This window comes from Notolepis coatsorum (assembly GCF_963971535.1).
Source record: "Notolepis coatsorum genome assembly, chromosome: 6".
In the NCBI taxonomy this organism is placed as follows: Eukaryota; Metazoa; Chordata; class Actinopteri; order Aulopiformes; family Paralepididae; genus Notolepis; species Notolepis coatsorum.
This window is the reverse complement of record NC_140170.1, coordinates 184,792,450-184,812,812: the sequence shown is the minus strand read 5'-3', so window position 1 is coordinate 184,812,812 and position 20,363 is coordinate 184,792,450. Positions and strand designations below refer to the sequence as shown.

Genomic DNA, 20,363 nt, shown 5'->3' with positions numbered 1-20,363 from the left:
TAACGGGTGCAGGCTAATCGCTGCAGTGCCGTCAGAGCGGCTGGGTATACTGGTAACTGGTGCAGGCTAATCGCTGCAGTGCCGTCAGAGCGGCTGGGTATACTGGTAACTGGCAGTGATGGGCAAGCTACTTGGAAATGTAGCAAGCTACACTACAAGTTACTCTTGATTAAATATAGCTCAACTACAATGGAAGCTATCCCCAGAGAAATGTAGCAAGCTACACTACAAGAACATGGCAAAAATAGCTAGCTACATCGGCACTACTTTTTTTTTTTTTTTTTTTTTTTTTTAATACTTCGTGACCAAGTTTCCACCAAACAAATAGGCAGGGAAAAAAATCTCAGTTTGATTGTTTATTATAAAACTGAAACAAGCCCTCGGTCTGGCTTTTTGTGTCATCCTTTTAACATGAACTTGTATTATGTACAAAATCCAGGAAGGCAAGTTTAGCTGGGTGCAGCCTCTACAAAAGAAAAGAAAGAGACCATTTGGTTTTATCAGTTTTTATAGTATAGTTTGTTGATTACTTTTGATACAGTAATGGTCTTTTTCTTTTCTATTCTATCTTTATGTATTATTTATCCCTAAACTCTGCATCTTCTGAAACCTGCCCACTTTATCAACCAAAAACACACTTCTTCAATATCTGAATTGTTTTACTTCATTTTACTAGTATTATGCTACCATGTATATACTATTACCAACTATGCTAATATGTCTATAGCCTACTACTACAGTATGTACTCAGAGTATAACACTCAAGCTTGACACTGACAAACAATACTACTTATCCTTGGCTGCTAGATATGTACCACTCCTACTGACTTGTTGTACACAATTTGTAAGTTGCTTTGAATGAAAGTGTCAGCTAAATGACCAAATGTATTTAAATATGTAACTCACAAAACATTCCATGGCCCCAAAATCATGTGGGGACCCCCCCTGGGGGTCCTGTCCCACAGGTTGAGAACCACTGCTTTTCCCTCTTTTTTTTCTTTTCTCCACCCCAATAATATTGTTCATTTTCTGCCTACAGTGAAACATCATGATAGCAGCTATCTTAGTTAAAGCTGTTGACAAAGAGTGTACTGACTTGTGTGCTGTTTGGGAACAGTTGATTTTCATCAGCTCACCTGAATGTGTTCTCAAGTTAGTGCTGGACGTGTTGAGAGAGCAGCATATGTTTTAGCCGTTTTTTCAGTCAAACTCATAAATGTGTCCCAGATAGGGCCATGGAGAGTCATTGTTGTTATTGACATCATCATCTTCATCAATGCCATCGAACCCCTCTGCCATTTCGCGCGGACTGGTTCATGTAATCCGTTAAATTGCATTCATTCAATACGTCTGTGTTTTGATTTTCACTTCCTGCTTTGCGGCTGGAGTCCCGCCCTATCCTGCCTCTGATTGGCCTAGCCGTAATGTTTTGGCCTACCATACCCAATCGTGAGTCGTCATTAGGGATGGGTACCTTTCACATTTGAACCGATACCGGTACCAGTACCTGTGAATCGATACCGGTACCCAACGGTACCTTTTTTCGGTACTTTAGTCTCAAGAAATTTAATTTACCTACCTCAGTCGTAAAAAGAAAAAATCCAAACTTCAAATAACTAAAATTTTGACAGTTTTCGGCTTGTCATTGCTCCGACTGCTTTGTTGTTGAATCAAGTCAAATCCTAGGTAAGCATATATTGTGCGTGTGAACGTTGACATGAAAAGAAAAAAGTAAAAAAAATAAAAAGTATTTTTTTTTTTTTTTTATTATTATTATAAATTTTTTTTTTCGGTTTCTCACTTGATTCGATACTCGGTAGTACCGACGTGTTTCGGTTCGGTACCTCAAAAGTACCGAATTCGGTACCCATCCCTAGTTGTCATACTCATATCTAAACCAACCATGGGTTTTTTACGGGGAGTTTTTTTTTCTCCTCGCAGATCTGAGATCTTCTAGTCTAGACTGTTTCTCCCGAAAGTAGCGTGTAACGTTTCTCGTCGCTACGTCACTACTTCGTTCTATAAATAGCTCCGCTACAGAGATCGCTACCCTGGTTAAAAAGTAGCGACGCTACTATTATAGCTTATTATTATAGCACGCTACTGAGAATTGTAGTTAAGCTATGTAGCGTTGCTACTTGTAGCTAGCTACTGCCCATCACTGGTAACTGGTGCAGGCTAATTGCTGGTCATGGCTGGCTAATATGATGCCTTTAACTGGTGCAGGCTAATCGCTGGTCATGGCTGGCTAATATGATGCCTTTAACTGGTGCAGGCTAATCGCTGGTCATGGCTAATATGATGCCTTTAACGGGTGCAGGCTAGTCGCTGGTCATGGCTAATATGATGCCTTTAACGGGTGCAGGCTAATCGCTGGTCATGGCTGGCTAATATGATGCCTTTAACGGGTGCAGGCTAATCGCTGGTCATGGCTAATATGATGCCTTTAACGGGTGCAGGCTAATCGCTGGTCATGGCTAATATGATGCCTTTAACGGGTGCAGGCTAATCGCTGGTCATGGCTAATATGATGCCTTTAACGGGTGCAGGCTAATCGCTGCAGAGCTGCTGCTGGGTCATCATGTAAAACATGTCCTTGACGAGGAGGACAGATGGAGGCCTGTGCTGCGGCAGCAGCAGCTAGATGTCGAGACACAAACGGTTGTTGTTCTTCTCTCTCTGTATCTACAGTGTTTCCCCTACCACTGCCTTGGCGGGATGCCCCGCCTCTCCAGAAAAAATTATAATAAAAAAAGTATAATTATAATATATATACATTTTTTTAATATATTTTTTTATTAGTTTGCTTTAATCACAGTAACTTTGGCGAGCTAGCAAAATTATACATAAATCGGTTTTCATATAAATTAATCTTCACTAAGACATTAAAACGGTGGTGCGGCACGGTCTACGGAGACGCAGAAAAAAGCTACCAAATCCATTCCGAGACTGACTAGCATCGCGCGTAACAAGTCTCAGGGCTAGATCCACAAAGAATGGATAGCACGGTGCTAATTGCACCCTTACTTACAATTCATTATGAATTGAAAATGGCGGACCCTGATGTAAACGAGACGAAAGTCTTTCTCTGGTCTGCATCCCTTTAACAATTGTGTGTATTGGGCCGTACTGTATTGTACCCATTCTGCAATCTGTTAATAAAATGTTCATTCAATCAATCACCTTGTTAATATTTATTTACCTAATTTATGTGCAATCGTTTCATTTCAGCTCAGTGTAGAGAAATGCACCGATACTAACAACCGCCTTACTGCGAGCGTCTATGACGACACTGTCCGTGTCACGCGCGCCCCGCGGAAACACTAGTAGTTTTGGGGGCCTACCACCCCCCCTTAAAAAAATCCTAGGGGAAACACTGATCTATGACTATCTATCCTTCTATGACTACTTCCTGTATGTCTAAATAGATTGATCTTTTTGTGTGTGTGTGAGAGCGTGTCTTGGGGGGTCTCTGTCTTCTTTCTTTTCTATAAAAAGGACACTTATTTATTATCCCAGTGGGGGCTGTTTGTGTTTCCTTGTGTTCGTCCGCCAATATGTCTTCAGATCCGCTCGAGTCTCTGGCTCTGGTCACTGAGCTGCTCCCTCCCTACGGACGGGCATCTCTTGAGGAGGCATTGTGTTTATAACGGGGTTCGCACAAGGTCCTTGAAGTGCTTAAAGTGCTTGATTTTTTTTACCAAAAAAAGTCAAGGCCTGGAATTCCTTGAAAACTGCCCATTTTTAACAAGGTGCTTAAAAAGTCCTTGAAATAAAAATTAAAAAAAACATTCCCATTGAAAGTTTTGTTCATCCATGGTAAAATTGTTCTGACTCTTTTATTTAAAGTGTAACTAATTGTCGGAATTTTTTTTTTTTTTTCTTTTTACTTTGACCAGTCAGCTGGTTCTTTTTTAGCGTTTATCGCTTTTTCTGGTCAAGCATGACCGACAGAAACAGGTTGAATAGGATATAGATCGGGGGAAAGACACTCTGAGAAAATACGGCGAGTCCGGGAGTCGAACTCGTGGACCCCAGATCCGTGACGCGCACGGTTGTCCCCGACGCCGCAATAGCGCCGAGATACGCGGTGAGCTACTGGAGCTCCCCGTCGGAAATTGGTTTTAAGTGATAACTATTTTTCCCTATAAAAAAACAGCATTTAAAATTGTATCCCTTTAAATGCCCTTTTAAAATGACAAATTGTGCTTGGTAAAGTCCTTGAATTTCATTGATCAATGTGTGTGGGAACTAGGGGTGGGACAATACATCGATCCAGATCGATATATCGATCTATTATCAATAATCAAATAGGATCGATGCCACGTAAAAAGATCGATTCATATTGCGATACTCTTATTTTGAAAATCCGGCGACGTCATCGCCCCGCGCCCAGTGTTGTGAAACTCAAACTCCGTTAACATCAACAGCAGTAGCGTCTAGAGCGTCACTAGTGTGCCTATTCTGTGACCCAAAACATGTCCCTGCTGTTTTATTCCACAACGGGTCCAATGCATCTAACCTGCTTTGCAATCCTCGTCACTCCATTATGCCCACGTCGCGTTAAAGATCGAAGATAACGTTACTTTAGCGTGAGCTAACAAGCTAACCCAGCGCCATAGGCAGAGAGAAGTGGGGACTGGGAGGGTGCATTCTCGGGGATAGCCCCACTAACAGGATCTGGCCGGTACTGCACCTTGGGACTCCCAATATGCTTTTCCAGCCAAAATACAGCTCTGTGACAGTGAATAGGATATTAATATCGAGAGAGAAAAAAAGAAAAATGAACCAAAAACAGTGAACAGGAGGTCTATTTGTATTAAAAACAATAGATTGTTTTTCATTTAAATGTCTGGAAGAGCTCAAAAATAAAAATGTCATGATATTTCCATTGCCTTTTTTTTTGTTGATTTAAATGTTACTGATTGTATTAAATGGGCACATAATATCGTCTCATATCGATCGCAGGCACCTGAATCGAATCGTATCGTGGCAGACTGTGTGATATCGGATAATATCGTATCGTATCGTGATTAAACTGGTGATTCCCACCCCTAGTGGGAACCCTGTTCTAAAGTGTGCCCCCTCTCCTGTAGGATGATTACAGGGTGTGCATGGAGTACAGCCCTGTTCTAAAGTGTGCCCCCTCTCCTGTAGGATGATTACCGGGTGTGCATGGAGTACAGCCCTGTTCTAAAGTGTGCCCCCTCTCCTGTAGGATGATTACAGGGTGTGCATGGAGTACAGCCCTGTTCTAAAGTGTGCCCCCTCTCCTGTAGGATGATTACAGGGTGTGCATGGAGTACAGCCCTGTTCTAAAGTGTGCCCCCCTCTCCTGTAGGATGATTACCGGGTGTGCATGGAGTACAACCCTGTTCTAAAGTGTGCCCCCTCTCCTGTAGGATGATTACAGGGTGTGTGCCCTGAGTACAGTCCTGTTCTAAAGTGTGCCCCCCTCTCCTGTAGGATGATTACAGGGTGTGCATGGAGTACAGCCCTGTTCTAAAGTGTGCCCCCTCTCCTGTAGGATGATTACAGGGTGTGCATGGAGTACAGCCCTGTTCTAAAGTGTGCCCCCTCTCCTGTAGGATGATTACAGGGTGTGCATGGAGTACAGCCCTGTTCTAAAGTGTGCCCCCCTCTCCTGTAGGATGATTACAGGGTGTGTGCCCTGAGTACAGTCCTGTTCTAAAGTGTGCCCCCCTCTCCTGTAGGATGATTACAGGGTGTGCATGGAGTACAGCCCTGTTCTAAAGTGTGCCCCCCTCTCCTGTAGGATGATTACAGGGTGTGCATGGAGTACAGCCCTGTTCTAAAGTGTGCCCCCTCTCCTGTAGGATGATTACAGGGTGTGCATGGAGTACAGCCCTGTTCTAAAGTGTGCCCCCCTCTCCTGTAGGATGATTACAGGGTGTGCATGGAGTACAGCCCTGTTCTAAAGTGTGCCCCCTCTCCTGTAGGATGATTACAGGGTGTGCATGGAGTACAGCCCTGTTCTAAAGTGTGCCCCCTCTCCTGTAGGATGATTACAGGGTGTGCATGGAGTACAGCCCTGTTCTAAAGTGTGCCCCCCTCTCCTGTAGGATGATTACAGGGTGTGCATGGAGTACAACATCATCACGAAAGACCAGAGTCCTATCTGCCCCGTCGACGCCTCCGGTCGCTTCACCTCGGAGGTCCCTGACTTCGAGGGACAGTACGTCAAGGTGAGGAGGGCCGTCCGGGACAGAGGCCTTGTGCCCGGGATGTATGCCAGGGGTGTAAAAAGTACCCAGAAATAGGGCTGGGCGATCACGTTAATTATCGAGATATATTTTAATAATCGATAATAAAATTATCGATAATTAAATAATTGTTATCTTTTTTTTTTTTTTTTTGTGACCTGCAACAGGGCAGTTTTAAAACCAGAGACAGTGGACAGACTTGTCTTTCTTGCCTGCAACTTAAAGGAAAACTCCAACATTTTGGGAAATTAGCTTATTTAACATCTTCCCTGGAGTTAGACAAGAAGATGCATACCTTTTTTGTCTCTGTGCGTGCATTTAGCTTAGGGAACAGTCGCTCTGTTAGCGTAGCTTAGCTTCATCACTGGAAGTGGGGGAGGGTTTGAGCCTGACGTTCCCTACAGTGCCCTACAGTCACGAAATACACTCCAAATACAACTCCAAAACGTTCCTGTAAACATGTTGTGACCTATGTATTTACCACGTGGAGAAATTAAAAATAATTGAATTCGACAATTATGTTTTCTTTGTATTTTATTTTTTTATTATTTTTTAAACAAACATATAAACAAACATGACATATGACAAATAAAAAAATAAAAAAAAATAAAAGACAATTATGTTTTCTAAGCAGATATACTCTGAACTATTTTTTGCCGAACGACTCCTCTCTGAGCGCAGTCAGTGATTTCTACGTGAAGCCGTGTTTGTTTACATTCTCATTCATTCAAAGGATCCGAACCGATTGAAGTTTATGGATACCATGACTTAAAATCTTCTTACCTTGATGATTAAAAGCCTCCCCAATTTAGAAAACAGTAATCCAATGGCTGGTATTGATCTACTACTAACTACTGCACGCTAACGGAGCTAACCGGACACTCAAGCAGATAACGAGAGCAATGACTTCCTTTCTGGGGGGTTTCAAAATAAAAGAGCGACGTCTATAGCAGCGGAATACGTTTATTTTGTACATTATCTAACGTTAACACGAACCTAAACTAACTTTAGGTTAGTTGTAACGTTAGTTAGTAATGTTGGAGTTTTCCTTTAAAGTAATTTTTATTTTATTTATTTTTTTTGCAGTCATGCCACTGAACTTAGAAGCAGGCCAGGCCAGGTTTCTAGTTGCGGCAGCGCGATAGTTAGATAATCTAAGTGGGGAACAACCAGGAGATCACTGTGACAGAGAGTAATGCAGTCTAAACAGTCATACATCTTTAATTCAACTTCAGCCCTGATCATAACCATTTATTTTTAGATTTCTTGTAATGTCAGATAAAAAAATTAAATACTCCCACTTTTCTGAAAAGAGTTGGTGTTAAATCTGACATTACAAAAAATCCATCAAAATATGTGTTGACACATGCCTAGCCTGTAATAATCCCCCCCAGAAAAATGTACTTTGCATTTGATATATTGTAAATATTTTACTTTTTGTGTTTTTTTTAACAATAATTTGTGATGCCATCACACAAACTGGCATTTAAAGGGTAAACATTCAAAAATGTATTTAATATGTGTTTTCTTTTCTTTTTTACAATAATTTGTGATGCCCATCACAAACACTGGCATTTAAAGGGTACAAATTCAAAAATTCCTGCACCAGAATGCAGGAAATTAAGTTTTTGTAACCAAATAATTGTGTGTGTGTGTGTGTGTGTGTGTGAGTGAGAGAGAATGACGGACAATTGCTTGCTGTGTGAGAGAGAGGGAGAGAGAGAGAGAGAGAGTGAGAGATAGAGATAGAGAGAGAATTAAGTACATTTGGTGAAATACAGTTCTTAATTTTCTCACTTGCTATGTGAGAATGTTAGTTATTATGTTCTCAATGCCCCTTGCATTGTATGAGTTGTGTGGAAGCGTTTGCTAGTTCTAGTGCTACCCCCTTTGTACATTGTGGCTGTGTCTGACAAAAGTTAACAATAAATAATGGTATTAGGAATACATTTGCCTCCTGCGTGAACTGTGCATAGCTGAATAGACTGTATTTTAATGCCGGTCATATGGTGGTACTTGGAGAGCCATCTACGTTCTCAGGTGGTACTTGGTGTAAAAAGTTTGAGAACCACGAACTTCCCACCACAGTTAGGACCGCCGAAATCTTTCGCCGTCGACTAAAACCACACTTCTTCAATCAATATCTGAAATGAAGAAAAGATAAACAAATTTAAATAAACTAACCTTACTGTCCTCTATCATGCACTCTTCCTACTGTACTAACATGGCTCTACTACTAGGCACTCAACACTACATGACAAAATGTAAAATGTAAATGTTGTTTAAGTAAGGGATAATGTTTAGCTACGAGGTCATTGTCGCAAAATAATTGACCGACACGGAGTTTAAAATACCGAGCCGCCTTTTACTTATAACAATTTCGATAATTATCGAGAAATATGATAACATTATCATATCGTTATCGCAATGTGATTTTTTGCCATATCGCCCAGCCCTAGTTTAACTGGTGGTATGATATGGCTACTGATATAGCATAATGTTTAACTGGTGGTATGGTATATGGCTACTGCTATTAGCATAATGTTTAACTGGTGGTATGGTATATGGCTACTGCTATTAGCATAATGTTTAACTGGTGGTATGGTATATGGCTACTGCTATTAGCATAATGTTTAACTGGTGGTATGGTATATGGCTACTGCTATTAGCATAATGTTTAACTGGTGGTATGGTATATGGCTACTGCTATTAGCATAATGTTTAACTGGTGGTAAAATATATGGCTACTGCTATTAGCATAATGTTTAACTGTTGGTAAAGTATATGGCTACTGCTATTAGCATAATGTTTAACTGGTGGTATCGTATGGCCACTGCTATTAGCATAATATTTAACTGGTGGTAAAGTATATGGCTACTGCTATTAGCATAATGTTTAACTGGTGGTAAAGTATATGGCTACTGCTATTAGCATAATGTTTAACTGTTGGTAAAGTATATGGCTACTGCTATTAGCATAATGTTTAACTGGTGGTATCGTATGGCTACTGCTATTATCATAATGTTTAACTGGTGGTATGGTATGACTACTGCTATTAGCATAATGTTTAACTGGTGGTATGGTATGACTACTGCTATTAGCATAATGTTTAACTGTTGGTATGGTATGACTACTGCTATTAGCATAATGTTTAACTGTTGGTAAAGTATATGGCTACTGCTATTAGCATAATGTTTAACTGGTGGTATGGTATATTGCTACTGCTATTATCATAATGTTTAACTGGTGGTATGGTATATGGCCACTGCTATAGCATAATGTACAGTTTAACTGGTTAAAGTGTTGAGCTAAATGACTAAATGTAATGTGTGTGGTGTGTGTGTGTGTGTGCGTGTGTGTGTGGTGTGTGTGTGTGTGTGTGGTGTGTGTGCGTGTGTGTGTGTGTGTGTGTGTGTGTGTGTGTGTGTGTGTGTGCGTGCAGGATGCAGACAAAAACATCATGAAGTGGCTGAAGGAGAGCGGTCGTCTGGTCAACGCCAGCACCACCAAACACAAGTACCCCTTCTGCTGGAGGTGAGACCCTTTCCAGATAGTCGTTTGTTTATTTTATTTATTATTTGTACAGTATTAAAAACTCTACTGTGTGGAGCGGAGTCGACGGTTTATATGTTGGTGATACGGAGGTCTGAGAAAAACGGGTGTCGGCTTTGAATATTTCTATCTGTGGACAAGTTCCGTCAGTTAAAAGTCAAAGACATTGGTGGAGTTTCCAGTCCGCTGTCAGCGTCTCCAGACACGGTGTTACAGGGCTGGTCTGGACTGGAGCTGTTTCCCCCGAAGCCTGTTTTTGGGATTTCGAACTTCGTCAGGGTTTTTCGAACGGACGTTCGAACCTTTGTTTTTAATTTAAAAAAAATTCTATTTCTTTAATTTGTTTTATAATATAATTTTTTTTTTATAAATATCCTCAAACTAAATCCTCAATTTGAATAAAGTGATTAATCTGATTAAATTAGTCTTTAATTTTTTATTAAATCAACTTTCTTTAATAAATATACCGGTAACTCATCAGTTTCTTTTAATACTATAATATTAGTGTAGCCTACTCTTTATCTGCAACTGTGAAGAAAAACCCCCATTGGTTTAAACCAATACATATAAAAAAAAAAATATATATATATATATACCGTAATTCCTCTAATAGTAACCCCGGCTTGTATTTGTTTCAACTGTAGCGGGTACCAGGCTTGTATTAGGAGGAGGCCTGTATAAGAGGGAGGCCTATATTTCAAATTTTCAAACGGATCATAATGAATAAATCAACATTTTGTGTCAGTTTGAACCCAGTAAAATGTACTGGGTTCATTTATTGAAACCAAGTACTGTATGAAATAGTAAACAGTGCAATTACAGGTGGTCACTGGTCATTTCAACGTTTTCAAAGTGAAATCAAGTAACTAGCTCAGTGTGCAGCTCAGTATATTAGTAACCCGGCTTGTATTAGGAGGCCGGCTTATAATTGACCTGTCTCAAAACCCTGCCCCTTTTCTTGATCCTCCAATCACAACTGTCGCTTACCTCGGACAAACCAAGTTTGTCCGAGGTAAGCGACAGTTGTGATTGGAGGATCAAGAAAAGGGGCAGGGTTTTGAGACGGGTCCATTGCTTAGCTCAAGAGCGCACCCGGCCGTTAATAGAGACCCGGTTTGTATTTGAGACCCGGCTACTATTAGAGGAATTACGGTATATATATATATATAAACCAAAATAAAAAATCCGAATGTTGATTTAAAATTCGAATGCCAACATAACGAACGGACGTGGAAGACATGCTGGAAGACAGCAGGGCTACCAGAGACAGAACCAGTGAAGACATGCTGGAAGACAGCAGGGCAACCAGAGAGACAGAACCAGTGAAGACATGCTGGAAGACAGCAGGCTACCAGAGACAGAACCAGTGAAGACATGCTGGAAGACAGCAGGGCAACCAGAGGCAGAACCAGTGAAGACAGAACCAGTGAAGACAGCAGGGCTCTACCAGAGACAGAACCAGTGAAGACAGCAGGGCTACCAGAGACAGAACCAGTGAAGACAGCAGGGCTCTACCAGAGACAGAACCAGTGAAGACAGCAGGGCTACCAGAGACAGAACCAGTGAAGACAGCAGGGCTCTACCAGAGACAGAACCAGTGAAGACAGCAGGGCTCTACCAGAGACAGAACCAGTGAAGACAGCAGGGCTCTACCAGAGACAGAACCAGTGAAGACAGCAGGGCTACCAGAGACAGAACCAGTGAAGACAGCAGGGCTCTACCAGAGACAGAACCAGTGAAGACAGCAGGGCTCTACCAGAGACAGAACCAGTGAAGACAGCAGGGCTCTACCAGAGACAGAACCAGTGAAGACAGCAGGGCTCTACCAGAGACAGAACCAGTGAAGACAGCAGCTACCAGAGACAGAACCAGTGAAGACAGCAGGGCTCTACCAGAGACAGAACCAGTGAAGACAGCAGGGCTACCAGAGACAGAACCAGTGGAGACAGCAGGGCTCTACCAGAGACAGAACCAGTGAAGACAGCAGGGCTCTACCAGAGACAGAACCAGTGAAGACAGCAGGGCTCTACCAGAGACAGAACCAGTGAAGACAGCAGGGCTCTACCAGAGACAGAACCAGTGAAGACAGCAGGGCTCTACCAGAGACAGAACCAGTGAAGACAGCAGGGCTACCAGAGACAGAACCAGTGAAGACAGCAGGGCTCTACCAGAGACAGAACCAGTGGAGACAGCAGAGCTACCAGAGACAGAACCAGAGACAGAACCAGTGAAGACGTGGAGAAAAAAAAACTCTTGATTGATCTCAATTTCTCTCTTTTTTCCTCAATATTCTGTATATGAACAAACCAGACTAAGAAAAAAAGGTTGGCTCTGCTCTGTTTTTGACGATTGCATACCTAAAGTAATTTGCGATGTATTATACTTTATACGTTTAGCTAGGGATGTCCGATATTGGCATTTTTTTTTTTTTTTACATTTATTTAACCTTTATTTACCCAGGTAAGCAAGTAAGAACAAATTCTTATTTTATTTATTTTTCAAAAGTATGCATAATGTTGTGTTAATTCCACGACAAGAGATATGTAATGTTAATTACCTGAAATTATTCCTTTTTTTTGGGTGGGATACCCTGCATATATCGGTATCGGTTGATATCGGTATCGGAAATTAAGATTTGGACAATATCGGTATATCGGTAAAAATGCCAATATCGAACATCCCTACTTATAGCACTTGCTTGAGTCCGGTCTCTTTTGAAAGATAAAATCACTTGTATTGAGTGCTAATGAGAGTAACAGAGGTTTGAACACACTGAAGTAAACGTTTAGTTAGTGTACTCTCATTTCTGTTTACTTGTTGCCAGAGGCCTGTTTTTAAGTCCCAGCTGAGAGGTAGGAGCTGGAAAACATAACGGTTCCATAGCCTGAAGTCATACAGGTCCAAAGTTTATAAAAGAAATCCCACGGAAAATGAGTGTTTCACAAGGGTTTTTGTAATGTGTGTACCGGCAATAATTCAGCGTGATTATCTGCACTGCCATTAATTTCGCCTCTCGCGTCAAAACAAAGGACTTATGCCTCTTCTTGTGTCGCCTTCCCCCACTCTCACTCTGGGAAAGCTTTCGGAGCAGACGCTCCTCGGCTACAACGGTGGTCAATCATTTTCACCATCAGCGGTGATTGGTCACTCGCCAGTTCAGCACCGCTCACAACCGGACGTGGTCACTCGTCCGAACGGCTTGTCAAAATGACACTCGCTCGTCTTGTAACTCGAGAATGGAATCACGCAATAAGTAGAGTGGGGTGACTGACGATCAATAGGCGGCAAATTCAACTTTCCAACAATGAATCGGTTGACCGGTGAAAACGCAGCCTGGAGCCATCGGACAAGAGCAAAGTGCTGCGTGACGGCCCGCATGCGATAAAATGCATTTTTTTCTGTAGTTAATTAAACTAAATGAACGCGATAAAGTCCCAGCCCTAATAATTATATATATTTATCAAATATGATATCTATAATGTATCTATTTATTTATGTATCTATCAAATATAATATCTATAATGTATGTCTATTTATCTATCTCTTTATCAAATATATCTATAATGTCATTCTATTTGTGTCTCTATCAAATATTATATATAATGTCTGTCTATCAAATATGATATCTATAATGTCTATCAAATATGATATCTATAATGTCTATCTATCAAATATGATATCTATAATGTATGTATCAAATATGATATCTATAATGTCTATCTATCAAATATGATATATATAATGGCTATCAAATATGATATCCATGTCTATATCAAATATGATATCTATAATGTCTATCTATCAAATATTATATCTATAATGTCTATCAAATATGATATCTATAATGTCTATATCAAATATGATATCTATAATGTATCTATCAAATATGATATCTATAATGTATGTATCAAATATGATATCTATAATGTATGTATCAAATATGATATCTATAATGTCTTATCTATCAAATATGATATATATAATGGCTATCAAATATGATATCCATGTCTATATCAAATATGATATCTATAATGTATATCTATCAAATATTATATCTATAATGTCTATCTATCAAATATGATATCTATGTCTATATCAAATATTATATCTATAATGTCTATCTATCAAATATGATATCTATAATGTCTATATCAAATATGCTATCTATAATGTATATCTATCAAATATGATATATATAATGGCTATCAAATATGATATCTATGTCTATATCAAATATGATATATATGTCTATCAAATATGATATCTATAATGTATCTATCAAATATGATATCTATAATGTGTGTATCAAATATGATATCTATAATGTCTATCTATCAAATATGATATATATATATATAATGGCTATCAAATATGATATCCATGTCTGTATCAAATATGATATCTATGTCTATCAAATATGATATCTATAATGTCTATCTATCATATATGATATCTATAATGTATATCTATCAAATATGATATCTATAATGTCTATCTATCAAATATGATATCTATAATGTCTATATCAAATATGATATCTATAATGTATGTATCTATCTATCTCTTTATCAAATATATCTATAATGTCTATCAAATATATCTATAATGTATATCTATCAAATATGATATCTATAATGTCTATCTATCAAATATGATATCTATAATGTATATCAAATATGATATCTAATGTATGTATCTATCTATCTCTTTATCAAATATATCTAATGTCATTCTATTTATGCATGTATCAAATATATCTATAATGTCTATCAAATATGATATCTATAATGTCAATCTATCAAATATGATATCTATAATGTATATATCAAATATGATATCTATAATGTATCTATCAAATATGATATCTATAATGTCTCACATATATGATATCTATGTCTATCAAATATGATATCTATAATGTCTATATGATCAAATATGATATCTATAATGTCTATATGATCAAATATGAGATCTATAATGTCTATAGTATCTATAACATGATATCTATCTGTCTGTCTGTGTTGTCCAGGTCCGACACCCCTCTCATCTACAAGGCCGTTCCCAGCTGGTTCATCAGAGTGGAGCACATGCAGGAGAAGCTGCTGGAGAACAACGACAAGTGCTACTGGTACGTTTTATTACTTTTCACCCAGGGACAGTGCACATTAACCCGTGCGGCACGGTGGTGTAATGGTTAACACTGTCGCCTCACAGCAAGAAGGTCCAGGGTTCGATTCCCAGGCCTTCCTGTGTGGAGTTTGCATGTTCTCCCCGTGCTCGCAAGGGTTTCCCCCCCGATAAGATAAACCCAATGGAAAAACATGCACAACAGATCGCTAACGCTGTGGCGTCCTTGACGAAGACGGGCGGGAGCACTGGGATTGGTCCCCGGGGGCGCGGCCCACGTCTGCGCCCCTATCTGCTCCCGGCTGCCCTTTGGGGGGGAAGGACGACGGGATGGGTCAAGTGCAGAGACTCGATCGCATCGGCGAGACATTGCACCCAAGAAATTGCATGTGTGTGTTCCTGTGCCGCCCATCGCATGCGTGTGTCGTTTGCGTGCCAAATAAAGACTTCCTAAGTCCTGCATTATAACCCTTTCACTGCCACGCTACCGTGTGATGGTAAAGGGTTAACCTTCTGTAGTGTGGCAGTGAAAGGGGTAACCTGCTGTTGTGTGGCAGTGAAAGGGTTAACCGTTTGGTAGTGCGGCAGTGACAGGGTTAATCTACATCTTCAGTTTCCACATCAATGTGAGCTAGTTTTCATCTGTAGTCCCTGCCTGCCATGCATGTCTTCATGGTGTGGGAGGAAACCCACACAAACACGGGGAGAACATGCTAACTCCACACAGAAAAGGCAGAGGAAACCCACACGAACACGGGGAGAACATGCAAACTCCTCACAGAAAAGGCAGAGGAAACCCACACGAACACGGGGAGAACATGCAAACTCCTCACAGAAAAGGCAGAGGAAACCCACACGAACACGGGGAGAACATGCTAACTCCACACAGAAAAGGCAGAGGAAACCCACACGAACACAGGGAGAACATGCAAACTCCTCACAGAAAAGGCAGAGGAAACCCACACGAACACGGGGAGAACATGCAAACTCCACACAGAAAAGGCAGAGGAAACCCACACGAACACGGGGAGAACATGCAAACTCCACACAGAAAAGGCAGAGGAAACCCACACGAACACGGGGAGAACATGCAAACTCCTCACAGAAAAGGCAGAGGAAACCCACACGAACACGGGGAGAACATGCAAACTCCTCACAGAAAAGGCAGAGGAAACCCACACGGAGAGAACATGCAAACTCCACACAGAAAAGGCAGAGGAAACCCACAGGAACACGCGGAGAACATGCAAACTCCACACAGAAAAGGCAGAGGAACCGTGGTGTAGTGGTGCTGGTGTTAGTAGTCGTGGCGGCAGCAGCAGCAGTTCTACCTCTGGTACCTCAGACCTCTGGTTCTGCTCCAGTTACTGCTGCCGTTAATGAGCCTGTCAGCTGAGATGAATGGCCAGCCGCTAGCTAGGTGAAGAGGACACACACACACACACACACACACACACGCGCACGCACACAACGTGTACACACAAAGCATACCTACACACAATGTATTCACACAATGCATACATACACACAATGCATTCACACACAGACACACACACACACACACACGTGTGCACACGCAGTAGTGTTGTGTCTGGCTCGGTTAGGCCATAAGTGGCAGACGAGTAGGTCCACAGGGGTAGTACTAGTAACAGCTTTACTCCAAAGGTGGATTAAATAAAATGAAAAAATCAAGAAATTGGAGTGTGGCGTCAGTAATCAGGGAGTGCACGTGTGTGTGTGCGTGTGTGTGTGTGTGTGACTGCAGGTGTTGAAGCTGCATCAATGGAAAGTCAGGGTGGAGGAGGTCAGTCTGACATTTCTTTTTTTTAACAAGGTGCTTTAAAAAGTCCTTGGAATTCAAATCAACCATTCACATTGAACGTTTTTGTCCTCCATGATAAAAAAAAATCTGAATCAAGAAATAGAATTTAAAAAAAAAATTAATTGTAACTAATTGTCGGAAATCGGTTTTAAGCCGTAACTATTGGATCCTATTTGTTTTTCTTTTAAAATGAAAAACAGTGCTTGGAAAAGTACTTGAATTTAATTTTGCACTGTCAGTCTGTTGGGTGGAGGAGGTCAGTCTGTCAGCAGCAGCAGCTAGTCAGGGTGGAGGAGGTCAGTCTGTCAGCAGCAGCAGCTAGTCAGGGTGGAGGAGGTCAGTCTGTCAGCAGCAGCTAGTCGGGGTGGAGGAGGTCAGTCTGTCAGCAGCAGCAGCTAGTCAGGGTGGAGGAGGTCAGTCTGTCAGCAGCTAGTCAGGGTGGAGGAGGTCAGTCTGTCAGCAGCAGCAGCTAGTCAGGGTGGAGGAGGTCAGTCTGTCAGCAACAGCAGCTAGTCGGGGTGGAGGAGGTCAGTCTGTCAGCAGCAGCAGCTAGTCAGGGTGGAGGAGGTCAGTCTGTCAGCAGCAGCAGCTAGTCAGGGTGGAGGAGGTCAGTCTGTCAGCAACAGCAGCTAGTCGGGGTGGAGGAGGTCAGTCTGTCAGCAGCTAGTCAGGGTGGAGGAGGTCAGTCTGTCAGCAGCAGCAGCTAGTCAGGGTGGAGGAGGTCAGTCTGTCAGCAGCAGCAGCTAGTCAGGGTGGAGGAGGTCAGTCTGTCAGCAGCAGCAGCTAGTCAGGGTGGAGGAGGTCAGTCTGTCAGCAGCAGCAGCTAGTCAGGGTGGAGGAGGTCAGTCTGTCAGCAGCAGCAGCTGGTCAGGGTGGAGGAGGTCAGTCTGTCAGCAGCAGCAGCTAGTCAGAGTGGAGGAGGTCAGTCTGTCAGCAGCAGCAGCAGCAGCTAGTCAGGGTGGAGGAGGTCAGTCTGTCAGCAGCAGCAGCTAGTCAGGGTGGAGGAGGTCAGTCTGTCAGCAGCAGCAGCTAGTCAGGGTGGAGGAGGTCAGTCTGTCAGCAGCAGCAGCTAGTCAGGGTGGAGGAGGTCAGTCTGTCAGCAGCAGCAGCTAGTCAGGGTGGAGGAGGTCAGTCTGTCAGCAGCAGCAGCTAGTCAGGGTGGAGGAGGTCAGTCTGTCAGCAGCAGCAGCTAGTCAGGGTGGAGGAGGTCAGTCTGTCAGCAGCAGCTAGACTGTGTGTACAGTATGGAGTGTGTAAACATATCATCTGTGTTTGTCGAGCTTAACACTTTGACTGCCTAAAAACGCTTTACAGCGTCATTCCCGGCCATGCTCAAGTTGCCGAGGACGCTTTACAGCGTCTTTAATATCAATATTTAAAAAATCTGGAATCGGATTCATATTTCCCCTCCGCTGGCCTGAGATCCACCAGGAGGACCCACTGAGCTCTCTGGCGGTTCAGGAGCGCCATCTGGTGGCCGATCGGCGCAATCGCTTAACAGGAAGCGCAGTAGAGGTTTTGCTGGTCGGCCGTATTACTTCCGGGCACTCGGTATAGGTTCCGGCACTCTAGCTCGTCACACTACATAGCGATCGATTGCCAATAACTCGATAAACAACATGATTTGGACGTATATACCATTATACAAGCTGGAGATGGACCGGGTAAATCGCCATCCCATAATGATACAATTTCTACTCTACGATGATCGCCCAACGGCGCGCGGAGACTGGGGTGAGTTTTAGCGTGTAAAATTACCGTCTTCGATACTAGCTGCTATTATCAACATTTGACCCACATTAGATGATTGGTATAACGCTGCCCACGGAATTATAAACGCCCCCTCGCCCATCCGGTCAACATCAGATGACGTGTAGTAACTTCTAGAAGTACGTCTAGTTGGAATTTTTTATATCGCGCTGATTGCCATCAAACTGTATTTCATCATCAATATAATGCATTTGGGGCTATATATCACGTTCTGGAGAAAGCTGCAGAAAGAGATGAAAACATACTTATACATTAGACCATACTTTACTATGAATATGTGAATGAAAAAGTTTAACGTTGCTACACAATGAACAATACATATAGGACTTTGAATGGGCCCTAATAATGGCAATGTAGCAATAGAATTTAAAAAGTTATAGCCCTGCAAAGAAGGGGACTTTCTCTATAGACAAATAGAGCCGGCAACCTACGGTTGATAATGAATTTAACCCATGGCAGCCAAAGTGTTAAAAAGAATGGAGGCCTTGCACTGAATGTTTAATAATAATAATACATTTTATTTGGAGGCGCCTTTCAAAACACCCAAGGTCACCTTACAGGGCATAAAAACAAGACGGTCAAAATTACAAACAATGGTCTCTTGGGAAAAGTGTCAGTGGAGTTAAAAACAAACCGAACATGGTATAAGTATGAAATATAAAAACGGTGGCACACAGGGTACAGTTATAGTGAGTATGCCCCTGTGTGCAAGGCAGTTAAAAAGTCGAGGTTAAAAAATAAAACAAACTAACAAGAAGTATAAGAAACGGTGAAGTTAAAATAACAGCAGGGGGTGTAGGACAGTGACGGAGGTTATAGTGAATAATATGCGAGTTTGAATAGATGGGTTTTCATTATGTCGTCCTCTTTCTTCCAGGATGGCTGCCTATAATAATAACATAGCCACCAGTATTTTGTGCAAGAGACGACGGTTGCTAATGTGTTGATTAGGGCTGACCCCTATTAATCGATTAGTCGAATATAATATGTATATATGATATATGATATTTTTTTATAATATCATTCCTTCCTAAAGAAAAGAGGCCTAGAAGCGTGGCTAACGCTAATGGTACGCATACCAGAAGCTAACTGCCTACGAAAACAGGCACAGAGGCACTGAAAGAGGATTTCACCCATCTAATGAACACACTATACCAGGGGTGGCCAACCCGCGGCTCGCGAGCCGCATGCGGCTCTTTGCCCGTCAATGTGCGGCTCTTCCATCCAAAAAAAATAATAAAAAAAAATAAAAAAACATTTTTTTTTTTTTTTTTTACTTTTTTTTTTAACTTTTTTTTTTTTTTGGTCACTCATTCCATAAGGACGTAGAATAAACATTTACAATTTTTTTTTAAATGGTCCATTTGCATGTTCTTGGTATCTGAATCTAGGGACATATATGGATCAGTGTCAGAAATAGTGTGTCTGTTACTAGGCTTGAGTAAATTGTAATGAACCAAAGGAGAATATCAATTCTATTTAAAAAAAATGTATCTTTGACTGTAAATAACACCATGCTAAAATTGACCAGACCTGAAAAATCTAAGCAAATGAATAAAGGGAAGATGATTAAACAGAAGGTTTTGTAGATACAGTACTGAATTCTGCCATCTTTTTTATAATGTAAATTTCTCCACCATTTTTCATCATATTGCAACACCGTTTTTTGCAACACGTTCACAGAAAGGTAGAGAAACTAACTGCGTTCTGTTTTATGGCAATAACGTTCAGGTTTGTGGGAGATAATCCCAAAAAATAAGAGAAATTAAAAAGTAAATCCAGAAGTCAGATGATTGACAGGGGCTGGTGTGAGCTGGGTAGGGTAGTTTGGTAGAAATTTGAAAGCCCTGAGTCTCTTCCTTCAAAAG

The 20,363-nt window shown here is 41.4% G+C and overlaps 1 protein-coding gene across 1 annotated transcript in view; it reads left to right on the top strand.

The window, feature by feature from the left end:
* iars1 (isoleucyl-tRNA synthetase 1) overlaps positions 1-20,363 on the top strand; it is a 202,370-nt gene that overhangs the window by 34,779 nt on the left and 147,228 nt on the right. Inside the window, exons 10-12 of the mRNA XM_084315958.1 lie at positions 6,084-6,206; positions 9,667-9,758; positions 14,806-14,904. Of these exons, the coding sequence (XP_084172084.1) occupies positions 6,084-6,206; positions 9,667-9,758; positions 14,806-14,904 (314 nt within the window). The remainder of the gene's footprint in view (positions 1-6,083; positions 6,207-9,666; positions 9,759-14,805; positions 14,905-20,363) is intronic.